This window comes from Lissotriton helveticus, chromosome 10 (genome assembly GCF_964261635.1).
Source record: "Lissotriton helveticus chromosome 10, aLisHel1.1, whole genome shotgun sequence".
NCBI classification, from domain to species: domain Eukaryota; kingdom Metazoa; phylum Chordata; class Amphibia; order Caudata; family Salamandridae; genus Lissotriton; species Lissotriton helveticus.
Genome location: NC_136071.1, coordinates 319,798,670 through 319,823,439, shown reverse-complemented (window position 1 = coordinate 319,823,439; position 24,770 = coordinate 319,798,670). Strand labels below are relative to the sequence as shown.

At 40.4% G+C, this 24,770-nt stretch overlaps 1 protein-coding gene across 2 annotated transcripts in view; it reads right to left on the bottom strand.

Annotated features, from left to right (window-relative positions):
- Positions 1-24,770, bottom strand: part of PTH1R (parathyroid hormone 1 receptor) — a 643,148-nt gene that overhangs the window by 14,146 nt on the left and 604,232 nt on the right. For both annotated transcript variants that reach the window (XM_078662472.1, XM_078662473.1), the window contains one exon: positions 24,424-24,518. In XM_078662472.1, coding sequence (XP_078518598.1) covers positions 24,424-24,518 — 95 coding nt within the window. The remainder of the gene's footprint in view (positions 1-24,423; positions 24,519-24,770) is intronic.

Here is a 24,770-nt window from a genome sequence, read left to right as displayed (position 1 = left end):
TGTATGTTAGATCGAGCGCAGATTCGAAAATGTCAGATGTTAATGATGTAGAAGATATGATTAAAAGGGAGAGTCAAGAGTCAAAAATCACCCATAAATTGTGACCCAAGGGTGATAGCTGAAAAGCAGCAGGAGGGATGTGAATACTTGAGGGTGTGTTGTTAAAAAGAAGCAGGGAAGAAAAGTATTTAGAGGCATATTAACAACGGCCAGCGATAATCATCGCTGGCTGTGCTGAGCGATAGTTTTATTATCGCCGTCCATCTCTGGGTTTTATCTGGTAGCGCGTAATTATCAACGGGTTACTCCAGGGCGATAAAAATTCCAGAGATAGGGAGGTCATCGCCCTTTTGCAGGGAACTCCGCTGCTTTTCCAGCGATGTGCCCTGCAAAAGGGCGATAACCTTGCTGATACGACCCACAGAGTCGTATCAGCATAATCCACACCCTATGTAACGAATGGCTAAGTTAGGATTTTAGCAGACGTTAGATTTTGGCGAAAACTGCAGTATTCGCCAAAATCTAATGTGTGCTAAAATCATGTGGGCTGCCTTGTAAATATCGCGATGTAAACATCAGCAATATTTACAAGGTAGTCCATCTGGGGTATGCACACTAACGCCCACTTTGCATCTCATTGGAGATGCAAAGGGAGGCATTGGGGAAAAGAGTGCTAACATGCGATTATGCATGTTAGCACCCTCTTGTAAATAGGGTGCTGGTTTTATCTCCACTTTTTTGGCTTTGTAAGCCATAAAAGCAGAGATAAAGCACTTGTAAATATGCCCCTTAGCATCTATACAGGTTAGGTTGGACAGAGTGTGTTGGTTTCCAAGAATGGAGTAAGAATAGGTAACTGGATACAGTGTCATTGAGTGAAGAATTGTAAGAGAAACAAATAAAGAAATATGACTCATCAGTGTAGAAGGAAAGGTAGTATGAAGGCAGAAATAAGGGAGGGGGGAATTGGAGCAAATCAAGAAAAGTAGAGGTCATTTGACAGACTTTGACAACACTGCAATAAGAGAGGGTGAGGCTTTTCACCTACCCAAGTCGGAATCTAAAAGTGATGAACAAGAAGAGAAGACGCACAAGAGAGTGTAGTACAGTGCAATTCACAAGCAGAAAGAGAAAAAGCCAGAATAGAGTGTTCAAAAGCATCAAAGGTTGATTAGGAAGGTGTAGAAAAGGTAGTTTGTTGTATCCAGTGGATGCTAGTTAAATGATAATTGAGGTACAAGAGGTTTCCATGAATTGAGCATAACAAACCTCCGACTGATATCAAGGAGACAATTGGAATTCGAGCAGCGAGGTAGTTTGTTAAAGGTTACAAACTCAAGTAGTTTAAGTTTATTAATCATGATTTTAGTTAGTTAAAACCATTACATGATATAAGCACACAGTATAAACCGGTACATAATCAGTTAAAAGAAAAAGGACATGCTAAAGCATAAGGCCACTTAAGCAAATGTCCTGATTAGTTCAGTGTACACAGGGTAATAGTAGTATGTGGGCTCTTCGATAATTAGCCTTAATACTACTCATAAGCTAATGCACAGCAGATAAAACTAAAGAAAGGGTTTCATTTTACCAACATAAAGTCACTTTAGTGAGTGTCCTGATTAATTCAAGTATACACAGGCTAAAATACAAGTATATGAGCTCTTTGATAATTGACTTTGTTACAACCTTAAAAACTAATGCACAGCAGATAAGACTGAAGAAAGTGTTGCATATTACCGGAATAAAACAATTAAATAGTTCAATGTGCTTGGTATTCCCAAAGGGAATCTTCATTAAGGCTCCTTACTTGACACAAACGAATACGCGATAAAGTGCCAGCACGTAGAAAGTGCGGATGAAAAAAGGGAAGCCTTTAAGTCTAGCCCCCAGATGCATCAAGCATCCATTTTGCGATTCCTTATTAGCGAAAAATAAGGATTCGCTAATAAGGAATAGCAAAATGCTATGCATGAAGAAATCGCTAAAAAAATTGCGAATTCTTAATATTCCTTAATTGCGACTCCCAAATTGCGAGTCGCAATTAAGGAATACCTCCCCATTCATTCCTATGGGCCTAGAGGCCCATAGGAATGAATGGGAAGACATTCTCAATTTGCGATTAGCAATTAGCGAATCACAAATTGAGAATGCAATTTCAAGGGTGCAGGGGTATCCAAAGGACACCCTGTTGCAACCCTGAAATCAATCTGTGCACATATGTTGCGCACACACATGAAACTTTGAAAAATGCACAAAAGTGCATTTTTCAAAGTTTTTGCAAATTACCATGAAGTTCAACTTCATGGTAATTTGCTCCCCCTATTAGCGAAATCACAAATTTTTTGACTTTGTTGCATTGCATTTAAGGAATCTCAATTTGGGATTCCTTAAATGTAATCACAATTTAAGGAATCTCAATTTAGAGATTCCTTAAAATGTGATTTTTGCATTTGGGATGATGCATCCCAAAAGCAAAAATACCGGTCGCAAAGGGGCAGATTCGGAGAATCTGCCCCTTTGCGACCAGAGTTTCCTTTCATGCATCTGGGCCATAGTTCCTCCATTTGATTGAGCGACCACTTTAAGTTGTGTCCCCACATCAGTAATTAGTTTCAACAATGATGCACTTGTTTGGGGCCTCCAACCTTGCAAGCAGAACAACAAGGCTTGGTGGCATGTTCTTACTCCTTTAGCATTAAAGAGATTTGTAACAGCTTTTTGTGCGCCGGTTGCAAAATGAGACATATGCATAATATGTGTAAAAAAGATTCGATCAACCCCTGACACATCCTACATGACAGTAAAGTCAGTTCTGGGGCCCACTGTGACATTGCATCCTTTGCTGGTAACAGGCCGAGTCTTAACGTTAAAAATCTAGATTTCTAAAAGCCTTTGATGGTTTCGAAGAGGTAGCTCTGTGACGCTGGCAATTTGTATGTCTTGATGCATAGCCACAAGTGTCTGTGCTGGTGGAATTATTCCTTATCTTGCACTCAGGATAATTGCCTCATTTGGTTGTTCACGGTGGGGTTTATATATGAGCCCTTGCGTCACTGTTGAACCACTGGTGTGTCACTTTTTGTAACGCACCAGCAGTGTAAAAAAATGCGCCGTGTTGCGCCATATTTACAAAGTGACGCATCTATGTAGATGCGTCACTTTGTAAACCCCTGCGCTACATTATACCTGCACCAGGTATAATGTATGCAAGGGGGGCGTTTTGATGCAAGAAAGAGTCATAGAAGTGACGCAGTAAAATCTATAAGATTTCACTGCTCCATTTCTTGGATGCTAATGCGTCAAAATCTTACGCCTGCCTCATGGCAGTCGTAAGACTGACGCAGGCACTAACAACATGGGGCTTGCCACATGTGAAAGGACACATTGCCGGAGTTGCATCACTTTTGTGACACACTCCAGCAATGCGTCACTTTTGCGCCATACAGATACGTCAGAAATACTGACGTATCTAGAACTCCTTGCGACATGATGCGTCATACAGTAAATATGACGCATCAATCATGTCGCAAGGAGGGGGCACTGAGAAGTGATGCATCGCTGCTTTCATGCAGCTATGCGCCACTTCTCATAAATGAGGCCCCATGAGTTTCAAAGTACGATGTGGTAAGTGTGATTCTCACAGATGTTGCGAGGCCAGCGCTTCTAAAGCATTTCTTCTCACCTTGGCCCAGCAGTTTGTTTGACTGTTATCCTGAATCTCCTCTACTATTAATGCTTTTAGAGTGTTTGGAAGGCCCATTCTTATAGATGACAAGTATTTAAGATGGGCACTTTGCTGTGCTAGCCCTTGGCCATACTACCCAATTTCTAACCAAATTTGTGCAGGTGTAGTGTATTGTTGGAGATGGAAAAGCAGGCAGCATACTTTTCTCTTGGCATTATTCAAAAATTGATTTAGTTTTCCCAGGAAGGCTACTGATCCATAAAACAGCATTGGGATCAATTTTGCATTGATTGTTTCCAAAGTTGGTTTCTAATTGTCGTCGGAAATTTGCAGTATAGTTTTTGAAAGGCGGCAATCAGTGAAGCAGGTCAAGGTTTTAGAGAGTTTAGATGGAACCTGGGAGAGTGGTGCTCATCTAGCCAAACCCAAGGTAATTATAGCTTGGGCACCTTTCTACTGTACTGCTTCCCAGGTAGCATTTACTCTCTATTTTGCAGCTATAGCCGAAGATGACAGTTTTAGTTTTGTCTAAGTTTTGTCTATTTAACAGTTTACAAATAGAGAGAATAATGGGACGGTTTTTAAAATCTAAGGCTGTGCAAAGAATCACTTTTAAGAATCAAAGGTAACAATAGTTTGGTGCCTAAAAGATTAGTGGAAACACCAGTAGTAACAGAGAGAAGTTGAATAATGCACCTATAGTGTAGAGTAAAGAAGGCTTAGTAGCAGTAATTTGGAGTGGGTATGGTGCTCCATTGCAAAGGAACTTGCACGTCTGGCAAATGGAACCAATGTGATGATTTCAGAAGGAATTTAAATTGGAGTAGCTTACATTAGAAAGTCTTTGCAGACTTAATTTTGTTCTGAGTGGGACAAGAGAGTGAGATCATAGGTTGGGTTCCAATATGGGCCCAATGCATTGTAGCAATATTCCAATGGTTCTCCAAACTCTGTGAACATTTTTATCAGCGGTATTGCTTTGATAGTGGTAGCAGTATTGTCTTAGTTTAGTTTTGGAAAAGCTTCAGAATTGGAACTTCCAGAAATCCTCATCACTGAACTCCTGATCAGTGACAAATACATATCAGCTTCAGTTGGTCTAATGTACATATATATATGTCAACAGAGGAAAAACCTCACTCCACACCTGACAACCATATTCTATTTTTTTTATCTCCACAAAGGAGGGACAATTCCTCCTTGGTATGGGGGTGAAAGAGATTGCCAGTTTCAGATCCTTTCTGGACACCAGCAAATTTCAGAATGAGGTAGCCCGATGCTCACTTTATACCCTCTCACTAATATGCATTTGATGTCACTAGTGAGGTCACACACACATATCAGATGGGCATGAAAGATATTACCTAGTCCCTCTCATATCTATGAAAAGATCAAACTGGTAGACATGAATAGGGAAGCTCCTAAGGATAGCTAATACTTCCCTCAGCTCCTCCCTAGAAATGCCTATCAACTTGAGCTACAGTTTTCTGTTGTTGTTAGAGAGTGAGGTGAGAGAGCAGAAGAAGCAGCCCTGCTCCTTCAATCCTCCCTACCAACAACTTCCCTGCTCATAAACAGAGGAAACAAAGCATGAGATAGGGATTGGAAGGTAATGGAATAGGATTGTTCCTAGTCCCTTCCAATCCCTACTCCCTGATTCAGATTCTGACAGCTTCGTCATATCCCAATAATTCTCTGTCGAAGACTCTACTCTTCGACAGAGAATTATTGGGATATGACCCAATACTCTCTAGAAGCATTGGGAGATGATGGAACAGTGTGTCTTTACCCCAGGACCAGAAGGTGTTTGGATTTCTTTTTAGCCTCAGAATAAATGCAAGCAGTTCCTGCCTCCTTCATGGGGCACAGACTCACATATATGTGCCCCAGCAAAGAGCTCATGTGCTGTTTGAAGTTTTTTTCTTGACTCTCCAAAAATTCAAAAAAACACTTGGTTCCTTTCTGGCACAGATTCACCAGTCCACCCCAATAAGGAGCCAGGCGCTGTTTGAATTTTTTGTTAGCCTCATAAAACAATCTATACAATGCCTGGCTACTTGATGGGGCACACATGTACAGGTCTGCGCTCCAGTAAGGAGCCTGGATCATTAAAGGAGCCTGATTGGATTTTATAGCAAGTCCCCTGCCCAAATACTGCAAACATCCCAAGGATCCTCTCCATTAAAAAGTATTCCCTGGTTTGTGAATCGCCACCTAAATCCTAAGAAACTCCACCCATGTCTGAAAACTCAGCACTCTAAGGACCCAGGGTAACATACGATTTGGATTAAGCCTTGGGTGATATGTGTTCCTATGTAAGGAATACTAAAGGATGCTAACATGTTTTGGGGAAAAATAGGAAAATCTGGCAAATGTCATGTTCAGTGTGAACTCTGAGGCAGTCACATGGGCTGAAATTGATATAACATAGGGTTTTCAAATATGTAGCCCTGAATGTGCCCAACGTTGGTATGGGTGCACAAATAGACAGTGTTGACCACTCCACTATGGTGGAGGAGCATCGCTCCACTGCTTCACAGCAGTGCCAACTTTAAAACATAAAATGTTAATAACTTAGTTATCTGCGTTGTGGGCGGGCAGGCGGGCGGTGCTGCTCTGCTCTGGGAGCAGGGGAGGAGTGGTTTGCCCTCTCCTAAGTGTGCAATGACTGTTTGGTTGACTCTCTCGGACTGCCCAAAACAGCCATGCACACTTTCCTGTTCTCCATGCAGGCTGCAATAAATGCTTCATAGAGAACATGCCCACACCCCTAGCCCCTGGCTGAGTGCTGTGTCATGGCTCTCAGACCAATCACAATGCTTAGGGGAGGGAGCCAGACTGCCTGCTGCCCGCTTCCTGTTCCTGTTCCTGTTGGAGACAGGAGAGCAGGAGCAAAGAAGACGCGGGACCCAGCCTCATATAAGGTTACGTTTTTTTTATTCCACCTCCTCCTTCCCCCCATGACTCCTACCTCCTACCCCACCCATGGCCCCCTTGCACCTGTCCCGCCTCCAGCGAGCCATGCGGACCGTCCAAGCAAATAGACCTACAGATATATTTGCCTGAAAACATAATGGAACAGAGGTATGGAAACAACCCTTAAATGAAAGGGTAAATACATAGGGTTTGGAAACAGTTCATTAAGGAATGTTTCAACTACAGCAGAAGTTCTAAGTACATAGTAACTATAACAACGTTTTTGTCATTTCAATGTACATGCTAGATATGGCAAAGCTGAGAGATGCAAAGAAAAAACATGCAATTTTCTCATAACAGGACACCTGAAAGGAAGAATATTTGCATGTCTTCTAATGGTTAAGAGAAAGGGACAAAGGACCACATGCATCAAGATAAGGAATTGCGGTTCCTTAATAACGATTTTTAAGGAAGCGCTATTTAGGAGTCCCAATTCCTTACACATGTAGGAATCGCAAAATAAGTAGTGATTCCTACACATTCCCTTTGCGATTCGCTATTAGGCAAAGTATTACCATTAATTCCTACGGGCCTAGAGACCCATAAGAATGAATTGGAAAGCATTGGCAATTTGAGATTGCCAAATAGTTAATCGCAAATTGCGAATGCAATTGCAAGAGTGCTAGGGGGCCTAATGCCCCCTGATGCACCCCCAAAAAAGGTAAGTGTGCACATGTGGCACACACACATGCCCTAAGGGTATGTGTAAACGCAACATGGCACTTTGAAAAATGCAATTTTTTTCAATTTTCTTAGGGTTTGCAAATGCATCTGTGAAATGTATGAATGGAGAGCCCATGGAAAACAAGCATTGGCAAACCCAATAGGTCTCGGCAACAGCCAAGTTCTGAGATTTTGGCTTTGTCAATGTGAATGTTTTTAGCCATATGTTCATGAGGTCGTGGGTGTGTCATGTGTGCCTGTGTTCAAACGTGTGTATTACTACTTTGGAGGGGGTGCCTGTGTGTTATATGTGCATGTTTGCATAGTAATATTTGCAGTCCTTTATCTAGCAATATGTGAAAATGAATCAGTGCCCTGATGGCAGCTAGTGTGTTGAGCTATAAAGGCAGAGGAGGAAGCCCCTCACGACCGCAGTATAAATGCTCGAGCCATGACTTAAGGTAAATGCCTGACTCTGGCTCAGCTGAAGGTCCTCTGGAAAACTCAAGCCCAAAACAGGTAGAACGTGTACAGCAGGCGATGTGGCCTGGTGTGTACAGCTGCCAACCATGTATCACCTGGAGCCGGGTACGAATTCTGGCCTCAAATCTGCATTCTGTTAACCATTGCTAATCTCCCAGTGCCAAAAAACAGAGATAGAAGTACAGCATGTTTTGGTTCGAGACGAGACCTAAAAATGAAACGTTAACCCTTTGCAGCCCAGAAGGGACTTTCGCATCGCACTCAAGGAACCTCCGAAGGCAGCCCTGCTGTGCATGCAGCTTGTGGTTTGGCTTTTAGACCTAACAGCAAAACTAAGCAAAGATATTTTGGGTTTACAGAACCCTGCATGTGTAACATGAGTAGTATATAGGGCATTTATGTGTAGCACACCTTACAAAATGAATTGCCTTTCATGGTTCTGATGGATAACCAGCCGGTCAAATCTCAAAAGGAGGATCGAAATCCACGTAGCTATGGAACAGTCATCTAGTTCTCTCGGACTGTTATCCACTATTATTATGTTTACTCCGTCTGGACTGTGTTCATTAGATGTATGACAGGGATTGGAACCAGTGACGTGCATGTTATCCTGTGAGCCTTGCACCAGGCACATTAACCTTCTGAGCTGCCTTATCAAGTTCAGTGGTAATTAAGTTGCATGATGCTTAATGTCATCAAGGAACGAGGTTCTTTGGCAACTTAATTTGCAGTGAACAAATTAGCAATTTGCACAAAGATATAGACATATTATTAGAGGCCACGGTCACCATCAGTGCCAATGGGAAGCTGAGAATGCTGCTTCAGTTTGAATTATGAACGTTCTACTCCTTGGATCAGTCACGTCACAGCTCGGCACCCCAGTTCACATCTAAGATGCCCATGTCTCATTACCATCACAATTGCTGGAGTCAAAGGTTCCCGGGTCACTGTTTGCGTATGGCCTTGTAATAAGAGGCCTGGTCAGAGAGTGTGCTCTGTGGATGTATATTTTTAATAAACAGACCCATTGTTGCCACAAAACACTTCTATGGGCAAATACGGATTTCCACTGAGGTGTGCGAGGAGTGGATGCCAAACATGTGATGTAATCATGGGTGGCACGGATTTCTAGGATTCTCGTGTCAGGTGACCGGTCTTGACTCCTAAATCACTTGGAAATAAAACTCTTGCTGGCGCCAAGCAGGTTTCACTGCACATACAATTGAAAACAGAGATTGCAAACACGTGTATGTATGGGCTACATTTTTTCCACAAATGAGGCACTCAGTGGGAATACAAAAAAAGCACCAATTAAAAGAAGGATAAACTAAAACACACTGGCTAAATAAACAAAATGGGCTGAGAGATAACCTTCATGGCTGTGACTACTGTTGTGTACGTAATCGCTGCCTAGGTGTCAGCACCACCTACTGGAGAGCCCCTGACAGCTTAGAAATATGCTGGTTGGAATAGCAATTAACGTTTTGGGAGGGGTGAGGGATGGAGACGGGAGCAAAACGGAAAGTGGGAGGGGCTGAAATGCCTCATGCGCTCCAAGCAGAACAGACCTCTAATGAAAGTTAAAGGAGAAAGGCATCCAAAAAGTATACAGTCATCAAAACCCGTTTGATTTTCAAGTTAACGGGCTGTGAGGATGTGGCGTAACATACAGGGATGCCGACTTTGGGAATGGGGAACCAGGTTTGATTATCAGCATCGCCTCTCGCTGTGCTATAAAAAACATGCATACTGTAAGAAATACAATTAAACAATGCTGAATCCAAACAAAATATTAAATCAAAACAAAATTTCAAATGCCAATCGATAGTACGCAATGAGTGAACTCCCTTATTGAAAGCATAAAGGAATGGGTGAACAAATGGCATGGGACCAATTCAAAGAAAAAAGAGTGCGCCAACCAAACTCTAAATACATAAAAGAGTAGAGGGACATGTAACAGGGGCAGTAGCCATGCAAGTAAAAACCACACAAAGGCGGTTGAAGGCAGACCAATTAGCAATGTTCCACCAGTGAAAAGAAAGGAATTTAGAAAGACTCATGAAGGAACGAATGGAATACCGATCCGCATGATGTAAGCCCATGATGAATATACAGTATGTCTTGGTTCAAGACAGCGTATGTGTGTCGTCTAGAGCCTAGGCGTAACAAGAACCCGTTAAGTACCACCTTATGTGATCCTGTCCTTTGAGATCAAACCTTCTCTTTCCTTGTGACTCTTTATTTTATATCAAAGTGAGTTGTTGCGACACATAAAGAGAAGATGCAGCTTTTTCTAAACAGAATAGACAGAAATGTACTTTCATGAAGTCTAAAATGAGAAAAAACAAAGCAGCAAACGAATGACAATACTTTATTTTGAAACTGGCCTATTACATTCAGGGTATGCTACTGTATAGGAGAATGAGGAGGGGTAGGATATGTTTAGGTTCTGAGATGAATTTTTTTTAAAATATTCCATCGTGCTGTCTCAAAGCCACACTCCTACTTGCAGCTTGTGAGATCTATTGGTTTATTTTTTCCTTTTCTTTCAAAGACCTTTGACTACAGACTCACCTTTGAGCAATACCTTGGTCTCAAAGATAGGAAGCAATTTAAAAATAGAAAAAAAAATACAATATGGCATGTATGGATTTAGAAATAAAATGATAAATACAGATGCTCATATAAAAGTAAAAAAAATATATTTACATTTTCGTGTAAAGGAAAATAGCCTTAGGGATAATTATTCCAGATTGTTTAGCAAGAGATGTACTTTTATCTTTTTTTGCAACATAAAAACTCTTGCTGGGGTGCGACCCGCAAGCTGCACCAGTCGCAGGTTACCAGGTTTCCGCCTCAGAAAGTCACGTATCTTTTTTATGAGTTAACATTTCTACTATACCAATATGTTCCCCAAGAAGAATTGTATTCCCTTACACCCATACACAGTTTGGGAGTACTTTATTTGACTTCACACCACAGATAATTCCTCCACAAATTGACTGATGAGTTTGCGCATGCCACAGACAAACTTGCTTGTGCATGGGATTTACTGCTGCATAGTTTACATAAGTAATTTGATCTATGGCTTCCTGGTCACATAGTAAATATTTAGCACCCACAGTTCCACCTGTTGTTGATCACAAATATTCTTTAATGGCCGAAATGACTTTGTGCTCCTGGCCTAACATTACTACTATAAATTAATCTCATAACTATCTGTTACACACATACTGTGTGTACTGTAAAAGTGGAAAGATTATTTTTCCTCTAGTTGGCTACAGTTTAATGTCATATGGCACTGCAGACAACTAACCAATGAAAGAACCAGACTTAAATCATGGTTGCTCATTTGCCAGGATATTTCCGTCTGGTCACTGAACATCCCTTCAGATGGTAAACCTGCTGAGGATCAAACCAAGTCTGGGAAAACACCGCAGAATGTGCCCAAACCACAACTGGAACCCACCCCAAAAAACGACAGTGCGATTAATCATCTCTGCGACATCTCGCCAAAACAAAAATACTGCTTATTTAATTTGGTGGCAGTGTCATTCAAACGATTTAAATAAGGCATTTTTACTCAATGCATTTATTTACAGCCAGTCAGCGGCAGATAAAAAGTAAAGTTAGTAACGTTTTAGTGATTGCCAATTTTTTTTGTATATAAATCTTATTGATTGTTTACTTTTTATTATTTCTATTACGCACTTTTTGATTGTTTTCTCATTTCAAATCAAGTCAGTGCAATTTTTTTAAATAACAACGAATGAAGACAGGACACTTCTAAATGACAAAATCTATAATTTGAAGGCTTTTTGCAGCTTATAATAACAATCACCTGTTTCTCTTCAGCCGACTTTAGGTGGCGTAGACATTTGCAGCTTAGAGGTGGTTGGATTTAGGATAGCAGACACAAATGCTTTTCACATGGTATTTAAAGCAAACTTGCTACCAAATGTCGGCGCTGTCAAGCAAATAAAGTTCACAATACACCAATCATGGCCAACTCATGCCAGGAATGGCTCTCTATAGGATTTGAAGAGAGATATTTTGAATCAGAGTATTACCAGGTGACAGATTGAAGAGACATCACTCCATACCACTTCAGGAATACTCACATTCACTCACTCACTCACATATGCACACAGAATCATGAACATACATCCACCCCACATATCTACCAAACCTCCCCAAAAAAGAGGTTGTTTTGTTTTTATCTTATCTGCCTGATGATTACATCTGCTCAGGATCTGCGAGTCTCAATTCTTTCCTCCACTTTGATGTGCAAAGCTGCTAAGTACACTCCTCTAAGGAGATATTTGTATCATGTAGCATCTGTGCATTTGCATGATCTCCTAGTTGTTATCATAGTTCTCCTACTAGTATGCAGACAGTTCTGGTTTGGTCGTTGACATTGGTTCAGTGTATGGATAAGTGCGTCAGACAAGCCTTGGCATCTTAGAAGGTGGAGCATTAGGAACCTGAACGTGTCTGCTTTGTGGGACGCACTACTTTCTTGAAATGTGGCTTTAGTGATCATGAAAGAGAGTTCTGACCCCTCCTCGCTCAACTCACTGCCTTAATCAAGTGACATGACCTGCCTGTTGGGTGCAATCATACACCGCCGGCACTTTGCCGAGCAGGCAACTCATGCTACACTATCTTGTATCCACTCTTCTTGGGACAACAGCAGTCGGCTCTGCACATGCATGTTGAGGCCCGCAACTTTCCTCTACCAGCAGTAGTTGAGGCTCATTTTTCCTGTTCCTTGCTTCGAACATGGCTTTTCACCACCTAAGATGCAGTCCTGTGGGATACTAAACATGTCCCTGCCTCTACCAAGCATTGCTCCCCACCTGTAAAGGAAGGAGTAAACTGTATTACTGCCACTTTGTTGAGCCCAGCTGTTTGTGTCACACCTCTGGTTCTACTTCTGTATGCATCTACCTTCTACTCCTAGGTGGGATCTGAACAAAGGTCGAAAGGTAGGCCAAGTACCACCCTCATATTTCAGTGACATACCAAATGCAACATATAGTTCTCAGGCAGGAGTTTGCTTCTCTGTCTAGATGTGAGCTGCAGTGCTGACCATGTGGATTATCATCATATTGTCTATTCCATCCAAAGAGCCTTATGGAGTGGTTGGCTCAGCCTCCTTCCAGGCACCAAGATGAAATTGTGGGTGCAGATCTTAGAAATTCATTGCCACAGGCAGTATGGATGATCTTAAGAGGTTGTTGCTACTCCTTCTAGCAGGTGAAGATATAAATAAACTGTTCAGGACTTTCAAAGAGGCAGCCCACCAGACAACAACACCATTCACACTGCAGCCATCAATGCCCATTTCATACCACTCGCAAACCTAGACTACAAATGTTTCCAAACTAAAATAATGTTTCTCTAATGTTTATTTTGCAGCTGTGATAAATCTTTCTTGCAGTCAAAAGAGAGAAACACGAGTCAGCTTGCAAAGGTAGATAATAGAAAAACAAGAATTGCAATTAACCAGACAGCATGCTGTTTCCCTAACAATAGTGGAGAAATATTGTCTAAAATTGCAATTATAGTACTGTTGAATAAAATATTAATAATTTGCTATTGTAAACAAAGTTATGAAAGATTGTTTACAGAACAAAACTGGTATTTTTTTTGTTCAGCACCACAAGGAAAGGCCTGGTGGTGCTGAATATAAAAAAATAAAATGACCCACACACCCTGGTAGAAAGCCTCTAGATGTCAGGGTCATTAATATTTTGGGAGTTTGATTTTGGAAATCATAAAGGTTTTCTGAGCAACTGCATAAAACATGGCGGTTGCCCAATACACTTTCAGTTCTTTTAGAGCACCCTTCATGGTGACGGCGCCTCTGAATCGGCAGGGCTTGGGAGACAGCTCCAAATATGGTGGACAACAATCTGGCCATGGTGGCTAACATAATGACTTCGCCTCCTTAACCACATCGGTGCTCGATGAGTTCCGCCCCTGTGCTGGAATATGCAAAAACCCATTATACATGACGAGCTGGGCTCGTCATGAGTGTGCTGGGAGGCTACTGCATGACGAGCCCAGCTCGTCATGAGCGTCGAAGGGGTTAACTGACAGTAAGCCGCTCCCCCAAAATCTAAATCAGGAGCATAGTTTTTATTTAATTCTGACTGATGCATATTTGTTCTCTCGAGAGAAACAACCTAACTGTGCCTGTATACATAGAAAAATGTGCCTTGTGTAGACATAAAATGTGCCTTGTGAGACATAAAATTGATGCACCATATACTTCCTCTCTTGATGAGTAACAGCCACAATCTGCCCCACCAACCTAATGTCACTGCAAAGCTACATCAATAGAAAATTACCAGAGCCAGGTGGCACATGTATACTCTTTGTCACCCTGTTTGTTTAGCGTCTTGCGGCAGGGTGCAAAGGAATCTACAATCTACTGTGGTGAGAGGAAACGTTAGGATAACTGACGGCCTCATTTAGAAGAAGTATTGCATCGCTGCGTAAAAACAGGGTTGCAACACTTTTCAGTGCGCCCACCTTGCTACACCATCAATGCACTATATTTACTATATGGTGCTTCATGGCGCAAGGATTTACAGATACATTAGTATTCTGATATTATTTATGAGCTCCTTGTGCAGCTGGTGCTTCACTTTTTGTGACGCACCAGTGACGTCAAATTTGCACCATAATGTGACAAATTTACAAAGTAATGCATCTAAGCAGATGCATTACTTTGTAAACCCCTAAGCTACTCCTAAGTTACCTGGGTCAGGCATAATATATGCAGGGTGGGAGTTCCCCTGCAAAAAAAGGCTCATAAATGTGTTGCAGTAAAATCTATGAGATTTCACTGCGACACTTCTAGGACACCACTGCTTCAAATTCTTATCCCTACCTAACAGCGGGTGTAAGAATGACTCAGGCCCTTTCACATGGGGGGTTGCCCCATGTGAAAGGACACATTGCTGGAGTTGTGTCTGTTTTCAGATACACAAGGCAATGCCCCACTTTTGCACCTAAAGATACATCAGAAATACTGACATATCTGTAAATCCTTGCGTCATTGAGGACCGTACAGTAAATACTGGGCACCCATGGTGCCGCAAGAGGGCACACTGAAAAGTGTTGCATTGCTGTTTTAACGAAGCGATGCAACACTTTTCATAAATGAGGCCCTGAGTTATTTGTGTGTCATCTGTGAATGAGCAGAGCAGGTCACACCACTCTAAGGCCACAATTGTAAACTAAACCGCTGCTTCAATAAAAACTCTATCAGAAAATATTTCCATATTTCTCTAAACAGAGCAAGTCCATATAAATATCACAGCATCATTTCGAGGGAATTCTTGTAGGCTGTACTCATTTTTTTTTGTATGTTGTGAACTAGCAAACAGCAGTTAGTCCTCAACTTGTACTTTCACCTTAATACAATTGTACCATTTGCAGAATGTATGAATGGTTTTATCATGCTTTTTACTGTTTTTGCCATGGAATTACCTTAATATACATTTTGTGTTACAACCCTGTACTTGTTTTCAGAATAATGAAGAACTTTGTCTTATTAACTATTCAGATAGTAGAAATGAGTGTTTACCAGTCTTTAAAATAAATGGTTATTAACATGCAGCACTTGAGCAGTTACATTTTAAGGGAATTCAGGAGGCTCTTACAATTTGGCTGCAGACTAACCAAGCCAAGATCTTTCGTAACAAACCTAATGTGCTGGATTACCACTATAGCCATTAGAAATAACGGGCATTCCCAAATGGTCCCTGGACCTGGGTATCGGTTATTGTTATAAAGAAACAAGGGTCCTGGACCAATTATTCAAGGAAGAGTTAGATTAATAGCATTATTAACTTATTTGAGCTTGCATTAATCAGCTCCCAAACGTCTGTAAATCGTGAAATTAAATGTGCAGACAAACCACTAAGCATTATTACAATAGATTTAATTAGTCATTTAAAGGAACAATCAGAAGGTCAAGAAGGTAGGAAAATGTTCTAGGGAACGTGTAAGAAAGAGTGCTCAAGTGTACTATAGGAGTCAAGAGAGCTCAAAGTTGTAGAAAAGTAAAGGGCATATATTTACAAGACTGTACCAAACTGATATCCAATAAACAGTTAGATGCAACCTGGCCAGCACTCTTTCTTACACATTCCTTTAAACATTCTCCTACCTTCTAGACCTTCTAATTGGTAGGAAAGTGAAAGGACTATGGGGTCTATTACGATGGCGGGCTGACTTTGTCCGCCTGCCATCGCCCTGGGAAATGGGACCGCCCGCTATTTGTGTGACGGTCTGCATGTGCCATTGGGATGCGCCCGCCACACTGGCGGGAACATTCTGCATTTTTTGCATTGCGGCGGGCGGTGTTGTCAGCAGCACCCGCCGCAATACAAAATAGGCATTTGTGCTTTTGCATGCACAATGTGACAGGCACCATGCAGTGCCTGCCCCATCGTCCATGAAAATGCAGGGGGGTAACATAGGTACCTTCCATGTGCCCCCCCACCACGCCAACATCCTGGAGGCCCGTAACAAGCCCCCAACTGAGGAATCTGCATGCCTTTCCGTGGCGGCATTGTAATAAGGATGGTTGTGTTTAGCAGACACCGTCTCCATATTCAACCCTTTTCCGCCCGGTCGACTCGTCGAATGTGCGGAAAAGCAGCGGACGGTCTTCCCCTCCGCCGTGGTACCCCCTGCCATCATAATATAGTGGGGGAAATGGGAGGCGGGCAGGGGATGATGTTGGGTGGATCGTAAACACCATGCAGGGGGTGGCGATCCACCTGACATCATAATAGACCCCTACATTTGGTAAATGTTACCAGATTCTGGAGAGGAATTATAGAAAACATCATGCAAGGTATGTACATCAATGGCATATAGCAGAGCTTTAATGCCAGTCTTTGTGAGTCATATGTCTTTTAAGACCTTGAGAAGATCAGTACTTTTGAAATAATTTTAATCACAAGATCCCTAATCTCACCATCTGTTTGTGAGAACAAATGATCTCACAAAATTTCCCTGTAACTGTCCATTTTTTTTAGAGTCATTTATTTCCTGTCATTTTCCACTATCATTTGGGTGGTGGAACGAGCAATCCTTTTGTTGGACCTGTCCCTTATGCAAGGTCACCCCCAAACATTTTGCCTTCCTCCTCCCACTTTTTGCAGAATTTTTTTATTTTTGTAGGCTTTAGGACTCTGTGCTCTTTGCCACTGCTAACTAGTGCTAGTACTCTTGCTTATAACATGTTGGATTTGCTTATACCCAATTGGCATATTTAATTTACATATAAGTCCTTAGTAAAGTGGCACTACATGTGACGAGGGCCTGTAAATTAAATGCTGCTAATGGATCTCTGCAGCAATGGTTGTGCGACCCACTTCAGAAGTCCTTTAAACATGTCTCAGGCCTGCCATTGCAGAGCCTGTGTGTGATGTTTAAACTGTCATTTTTACCTGGCAAAGTAAATCTTTTGCCAGCCCCATACCTTCCTTGTTAATTCATATAAGTCACCCCAATGTAGGTCCTGGACAGTCCCAAGGCAGGGCACAGTGTATTAAAAAATATTGGACAAGTACGTTTAATTTGTACATGTCCTCGTAGTGAACAACTCTTAAATTTGTTTTTCACTACTGCAAGGCCTAGCTCTTACATCAGATGACATAATGATTGACATATTACATTTTATAAGTATAATTTCCAAAGGTGAAGAGATAACCAGATCATGTTTAGGCATCCCTGGAAACCCTAGTTTATGGTGATGTCAGATAAATAAAATAAAGTTATGAATATGCCACTTTTAGAAAGTTGACATTTTCTTGCATTACCCATTTGGTGCCTGCCTCTGGTCACATAACTGGATGTCGTTGGCTGTTGGGCTTTGTATATTCTTTCTAGACAGCCACATACAATGGGAGCATAGGTATGACTGGATGGACCAACACTAGCAGGATGGGAGGGAGGAGCCCCAAAAAAAGGGCTGCATAATCCCTCTAGTAAGTCTGGAGCCAGGGCAGGGAAGGAAGGACCCTTCAAAGTCTGAACTGTGTATAAAAGAAGGACCTCAGACACCACCACTTCAGTACACCTCTGGACCTGTGGCTATTCTGCCAGGAAGAAGGACTGCTAAGCTGCTTCACGGACTGGCACTCTGCTCCTCTAAAGGAACTAATGTCCTGCTGTGCTTACATGCTGTCTTCTGCCCTTTTGCCAGGGGAAGAAGAACTAGACATGCAACTTCATTTTGTACCCAAAACACCCGAGTGAATCAAAGGCCAAAGGTTTATTTGCCTCCTGATCTGAGCCTCATGGATATAAAAGACTTTCCAACAGCTCCTGGACCTATTGCAGCAAGTTCCTGACCCATAAGTGGTGCCTCTCAGGTTCTGTACCTTGGTGTGGCTCAAGAGTTCTTGAAATCAAGCTTGTGTGCGCTTCGCAATCTTGAACAGGCCCGTTTGTAGTGCACCCGCTGGCACTCAAAATAAGGGCAAAAAGCCGTCAGCCCATTTTTTTACACAGCAAGCATTGATAGTCTATAGAGGACCGCTAATGTGCAGCTCCAGCCCACCCGTCTGTGATGCCTGACCTGCTCTTTACGCCACGCCGACCAATGCCAGCGATTCTCTCCTTTCTCCCTGTGACCTTCGCTAATGCCAATGAAAATCGGCGCAAGGCTTAAGAAGGTAAAATATCAGCGAGACTAATCTGGGACTGTTTCCAACTCGCAGCTCCATTGTGTTTGGCCAGACCTTTTGACTATTACTTGGTCCAGCACGACCAGATAGCTGCGGTTGGCACTTTATGCTTTTTGGTGCTATCTCACAGTTGTTTTATTTTTAATTCATAACTCAAGTTCTGCAGGTTGGATTTTCGTCATTTTGGTCTTGTCTGTTTATAAGTATTGCTCTATTTTTCTAACCTGGTGTGGAAACCATTTGTGTTCTATTTTCACTTTTTTACTGTTTGAGATATTACACAAATACTTTACAAAGTGCCTCTAAGTTACAACAGACTGCTCTGTGCCAAGTTACCAAGGGGTTGTGCACATGATCATTTGGGGTTTGCTTGTACCTAACCCTGATGAGGTCTGAGGTTGTTGCTTGACCAAAGCTCACAGCCCAGTATACCAGTAACTCAATTTCTAACACCTTTTTAATTCTTTTCCTAACAAAGGCAGAGTGCAGTTTCAGCCCACCTAGTTCCACTTTGACAAGGCAAATGCAGCACTGGATAACTGTTTGAAACGTTCCATCTTAAATTATTGTCCAAGCATGCCCAAACAGAACTTCAGCAACAAGATCACTTTATACACTGCACTGATCTTCACACCTGCATGAAAAAAAAAATCAATGCTGTTTAATTTGAGTTATCCACGGACTCAACAATTGCTTCTCTCAACGTTCTCAACTCATAGGATCATGACTAGGGCAGTGAGAAATATGCTATTTTATTTGCAAACTGGGCATAATTTTTGTGAATTTGTAATGTAGTAAAACAAATACTTTTCACCTGTAACTTAATTCACTTGTCTTAAAAAGTATACCTCAAACAAAACAGTAACAAGTGATACCGACAAAAGACTAGTTCTAAAGCAAAATGTTGTGTTTGAAAAAATTGTTTCTTAACAAAACCTTTTCTACATAAATCAGTTTCTTGTTGACGAAAATCATGTGAAATTTCACATTATACAAAATGAAATAGCAACACATTTGCATATTTCACATTGGCCGAAAGTCATTACAAGATTACTCCAGATGTCAAAAATGTCAGCACTCTAATGATCAAAGAGTACATTGTTAATCCTCCTATTTGTTTTGCTTATGTTGCCCATGCTTTGTCATGCAACCTTGGCTTTTACTAGGCCGACGAATTTTGTAAATGGCCCCCACAACACCTTTGAATTCTTAAGTGGAAGGCGTGCCATGTCTTGTCTAATGACTTCATACTTTTTTAACAACATAAATATGTGTGTGCTCCGACAACTATTATGTATTTCTCTCACTCTTTTCAACAGAGCTAGAAGATATGTTCTTTGAAGCTACCAATCTTTTGAAAGTCACAAGAGCTTCTTGTTCATGTTAGATGCTCTGTCTTTCAAAATGAATGTGCAAATTCCATTAATCCCAAAGCTGTTGGTGCTTGGGGATTAATTTGAGCGCAGGTCAAAGATTTGTCAAATGTACTCCGCAGTCAGGTCTATGGATTGTCAAAATAATTATCATGCAGAACTGGAAACTCTCTTCCAGCCAAATGATCTTTGATAAGACCATGGGAAAGGGCCAAAAGACCAGATGGTCTAGTATTGTGGATGCAGCACTTTTCATAAAGGATGTGAGAAAATGTAATTTTCTGAGGGATGTAGGAGATAGCCAGCCCTATTCCATTAATAACTGCAGTTTATGTGTCTTAACTAAACTGAAGGTTTGAATAGGTTTTGGCACCGGGCCAGCTGTGTTAAAAGACTCCTTCACCAGGCATTTGAGAATGGGGTCTAGATTTGCATAGCCTTTAATGTGTCACACCTGCTCTGCAGGAACATACAGACCTTTCTTTGAATGAAACATCAGAAAAGTTCATGGAAGAAAGTACCGAAAGTGAGCAAGTAATGATGATGACTCGTAGAAAATTAACACAGTCGCTGTGGCATCCAACTTTTATTTTCTAACAGTAGTGAAGACATTTTCTGGATTTATGCTTTTGATAAAAGAGATCTATTGTTCAAAACACTTTACCAAAGCACTAAATGGTAATCGTTTGCATCCTTCAACAATTAATTGTATGACAATAAAAATAACAGAACAACAATAACAATAGCAGCGACAACAAAATAATATTAATAATTTTATCAACAACAAAACAACAATAATAATAATAATAAAAATAAAAATAATAAATAGAAATCCAGAGATGTTGCTGTATAAAGTTAAAGAAAATTCAAACATTTTAACCTGCTATCTTCATGTATGGACTCAATTATTTAAAGTCTTCTCTTCATTTAAAGCATGGGTAGCATGTAGACCTTAGAGAAACACTGTGCTTGTGTCTGTTTTTACTGATGACCCCTCTACAAGCTGAAAGAACACTGCATACACTTGTTTTCTCTACTCTGTTTTACCAACAGCTAGGAGACTGTGGTGAAACAGAGAGCACAAGGAAATGTGAATTAATTGCAGAAACAGCTTGTCCCAGCAATTCCCCAAAAGACAAAATCTGGTTGTGACTCAACTGTATCCCTGTTTAAAGGCAACCTCCACTAAAAGTATTAATATCCAGTAATGTTAATTTTTTATTTGTAAGTCCATGTATACCGGAGGTTCTTGGAACTTCTGAAAACATAACAGGTATAAACAACAGTACAGAGAGAGACTCAGGAGCTTAAAAGCCAGATTATTACTCAATTTGCGGGTAACCCACTGAGAAAGCCCTATCACCAAAAATTGACTAAACCAGTTCTTGCGATTTGTAACAAAATGGAGTCTGTTTAGTAAAGAATACAAGATAGGTTATGCAGCTGAAATTTCTCTTTCATGAATGAAGGGGCATTGAAGTGAAAAATAATATGTAGAATTGTAATGGCTTTGAAAAGGATTCTTTTCTTTATGGGAAATCCGGGGAGAGTTTTAGGTATTGAAGTAATATGTTTGTGTCACAAATTGCATTGAGTCTGGTTCCCATGCTCTAAACATATTGAAGATGTTGAAGAAGTTTGTTAGACAAGTTCCAATATTTGTTTTTCATAATCTACACTTTTGAACGGCTAATGTAACCTTTCTTTGTTGCCCTGGGTTAATGTAGGGAAGACAATTCCTGAGCTGTTTCATCTGCTAAAAACAGGCTCTTGCTACTTAAAGTGAGGATTCTCGGGTGAAAGTTGAGCTTGTTTACAGATACTCAGATCTTGTACAAATGGCACAGGTGTAGAATGTGAAACTGCGGAGTTTGGCTGTTGGATGGGAATCTATTCTTCTAGAGTTTCTTAGTTTCCAGAAGCATGATTTTATTGAGATTTAGTTTTAAAACTTAGAGACCATCTATTTTTGGGTGATGCGAAAACAAATGGAATACAACATTTTAGGGTTATGGCAGGGCCTGGAGTTCATAGGTTCCACCAATTAGAAAATCAGCTGTGTGTCATCAGATTATTTGGAAAATTGTGCAAATGGGCGAAGCTAAATGGCCTTGGTGCATCAGAAAATGCCTGAAGATGTCCTTTTTAGGATTCAATTTTCTGAAACAGTTTCTTGGAACCTGATTAATAGAAGTGAATGTTCAATGGTGTTGCAAGTAGCACATAAATATATTCCAATAAGGGCTGTGATGCCACCGCCAGTCTGCAAAGGTCATTCAAGATGGATAGTTCCAATGACTTAGCGTTATTTCTAGTTGGCAAGCTGGCTTTTACAGGATCAATAATGTTATTTGACTCAACAAAAAGGAGAACTGCTTAAAACTCTCTGTTCCTAGGTAGCAGAGAGATGGGCTAGAGATTTTGTGGATCATGTGAAGCTAACTTTGATTTCTTTAAAATGTGGTTTTGTCATTGTAGCTTATAATTTGTCCGCTAACTTTCCTTTTTTATTTAATGAAAGGTTGAATCAAGGGGTAAGCTTGTCTGAAACACATATATATAATGCTTCATGATTTTGGTAGGGCAGATGTCTTGTGGAGCCGGAGTGCCTGGATAAAGTCATGATGTTCATTATTTCTGTGTCAAATATCTCACCAAAATGTGACGATTTGTGCTATAGGGAGATAGAAGGGCCAAATAATGCTTTCATCTTGCTCCCTTTCAAGGTGTATTTGTTGCCTAAGTATCTCAATTTGGACAAGAAGAAATTATAGAACGAGTCATATAATTCCTGTGATGAAGTTGAGCCTGGATTAGGAATTTGGGGTGCTGGGAGCTTGAGAGTAATATAAAACAATTCCCTTAACAGTGTAGCCCCTTAGCAAATACTACATTTTACTCTGTATGTTGCACTGGGTGCTTGTGAAAATGCATTTAATAGTATGTAATATTCCTATGTTTTTATTAATGTTAGTATCATTCCATCTCACCTTTGTACTTAACACATAAATAATTCTCATATCAACTTTTTTTTAATATGAACGGAATATAACTGCAAAAAATTGCCTGACGTCTCCACAACCTGGTTGGGTTTGTATTGACAGCAACTAGAATCTATACATTTTTATGACATGTGCATATTTATTCTTCCTATTTCTAAATATTTGTCTCTGATCATTGAGTAGGGGTGGGCGTAACTCGTGTAATTCTATGTAGTGTAATCATGCAGAGTTACTGAGCAATTCCAAGAGATTAAGTGGAAATATGCAAGTAAAGTAATTCTGTGTTTAGCACTGTTTATTAGCGCAGAAATCGCCCCTGCGTTTAAAATAGACAGAGTTAAATGCAACAGAATACAAATAGCGAGCACAAGCAGCTGCTCGTGCTCACTAAATGTGTTCATGCAGTAGGATTTTTCCCCTCATATTACACGAAGATGAGTAATCGTGTAATTATCAGTCATTCCGCATCAAAGAGTAGCACATACTTACCTAAATTACTCTGATTCGTCCACAGTAGCTGAAATTCTGTCCAGGTCTACTATTGAATAGTGGCCTAAGTAATCATACCAACATGGATATTTAAATAGGTTACCATTTCTTTACAGGCGAGCAATTAAAAAAAAATCTAATATGTCCATTTTGGAGGTCGATTTTAAAGATATTCTTCATAAAATTGCATATAATAGGCAATCTATGAGGACATCTTTCTGTCATTCAAAAATTAAGTTATAAGAACTGATTTAATTTTTGTGTGTGTTCTCGCACTTCACTGATTTTACTGTCATGGGATATAATGGCAGCTTTTGTCAGAATTATGAATTAATAACAGTGACACCATTAAGTATTATTCTCTAATTTTGTCCCTCTGCAATGCAATGGAATCTACTGGATATATGCTAGCAAAAAAAATGTGTAGCTTACATGTTGATTTTAGCATTTCTGAATGGATTGTTGGCGTGATGGCATTTGCAATACTTTTTTAGTTTACCCCGCCATGTTGTAGTTTAGAACATAAATGTCGAGGAAACTATATACTTAAACTGGTCCACTTTATTTGCAGTGATTTATGCTGCTGGATAACAAGGCAGAATGTCACTAGTGATCAGTTGATATGCTAATAAATTCTGATTCTGGACCATTAAGATGTTTGTCTCCTGTTCCCTAAGAATTCCTGAGATGTTGAAATCAAGCATTATAACTAGCAAAAATATTTGAAAAATATATATATTTATCAGACTGGTTGGAAAAAAATTGACAACTCTTAAAACCATGTAAAAAAGAATGTAGCTTTATTTTTGTACCGCTATCAATCTTTGAAGTCTGTTAAACTTTAACTTTTTTAAAAGGCTTGGTATGCAAATCATGCCATTTCTCTTTGAGACTCTTACATTTTCCCATTCATTATCCTTTCATATAAAACATTTAGCAACAAATATATCAAATAAGATTGGATTTTGCTTTTCTGTTACTTGGCAGAAATGTGAAATTTCATAAAAACAAATGTTGATAAAGCACTTTACCTGTATTGTTGCCTTGTGTCACACCTCCCTGCATTTGTCTCTCTTAGTTTGGTAGCAAGAACTCTGACAATATTGATAAATAGAATAAAATTTACCTACAAACATAAAAATTAAGACATGAAGAACAAAGTAAGAAACAGCTGTCACAAATGTGAGAACATACTCTATTAATCTAACCATTGCTCTTTACGATCATTTAGATGAAACATTATGACATGTCCATATCAGAATCTACTCAGTTGGCATTACAAACTTCCACCCACTGACCTAAACTTTAAATGCCCTTGTGGCTTCAGTTCATCATTCCTTGTCACTGTTTCGCCTTAACACGCATCTTCAAATTCCCT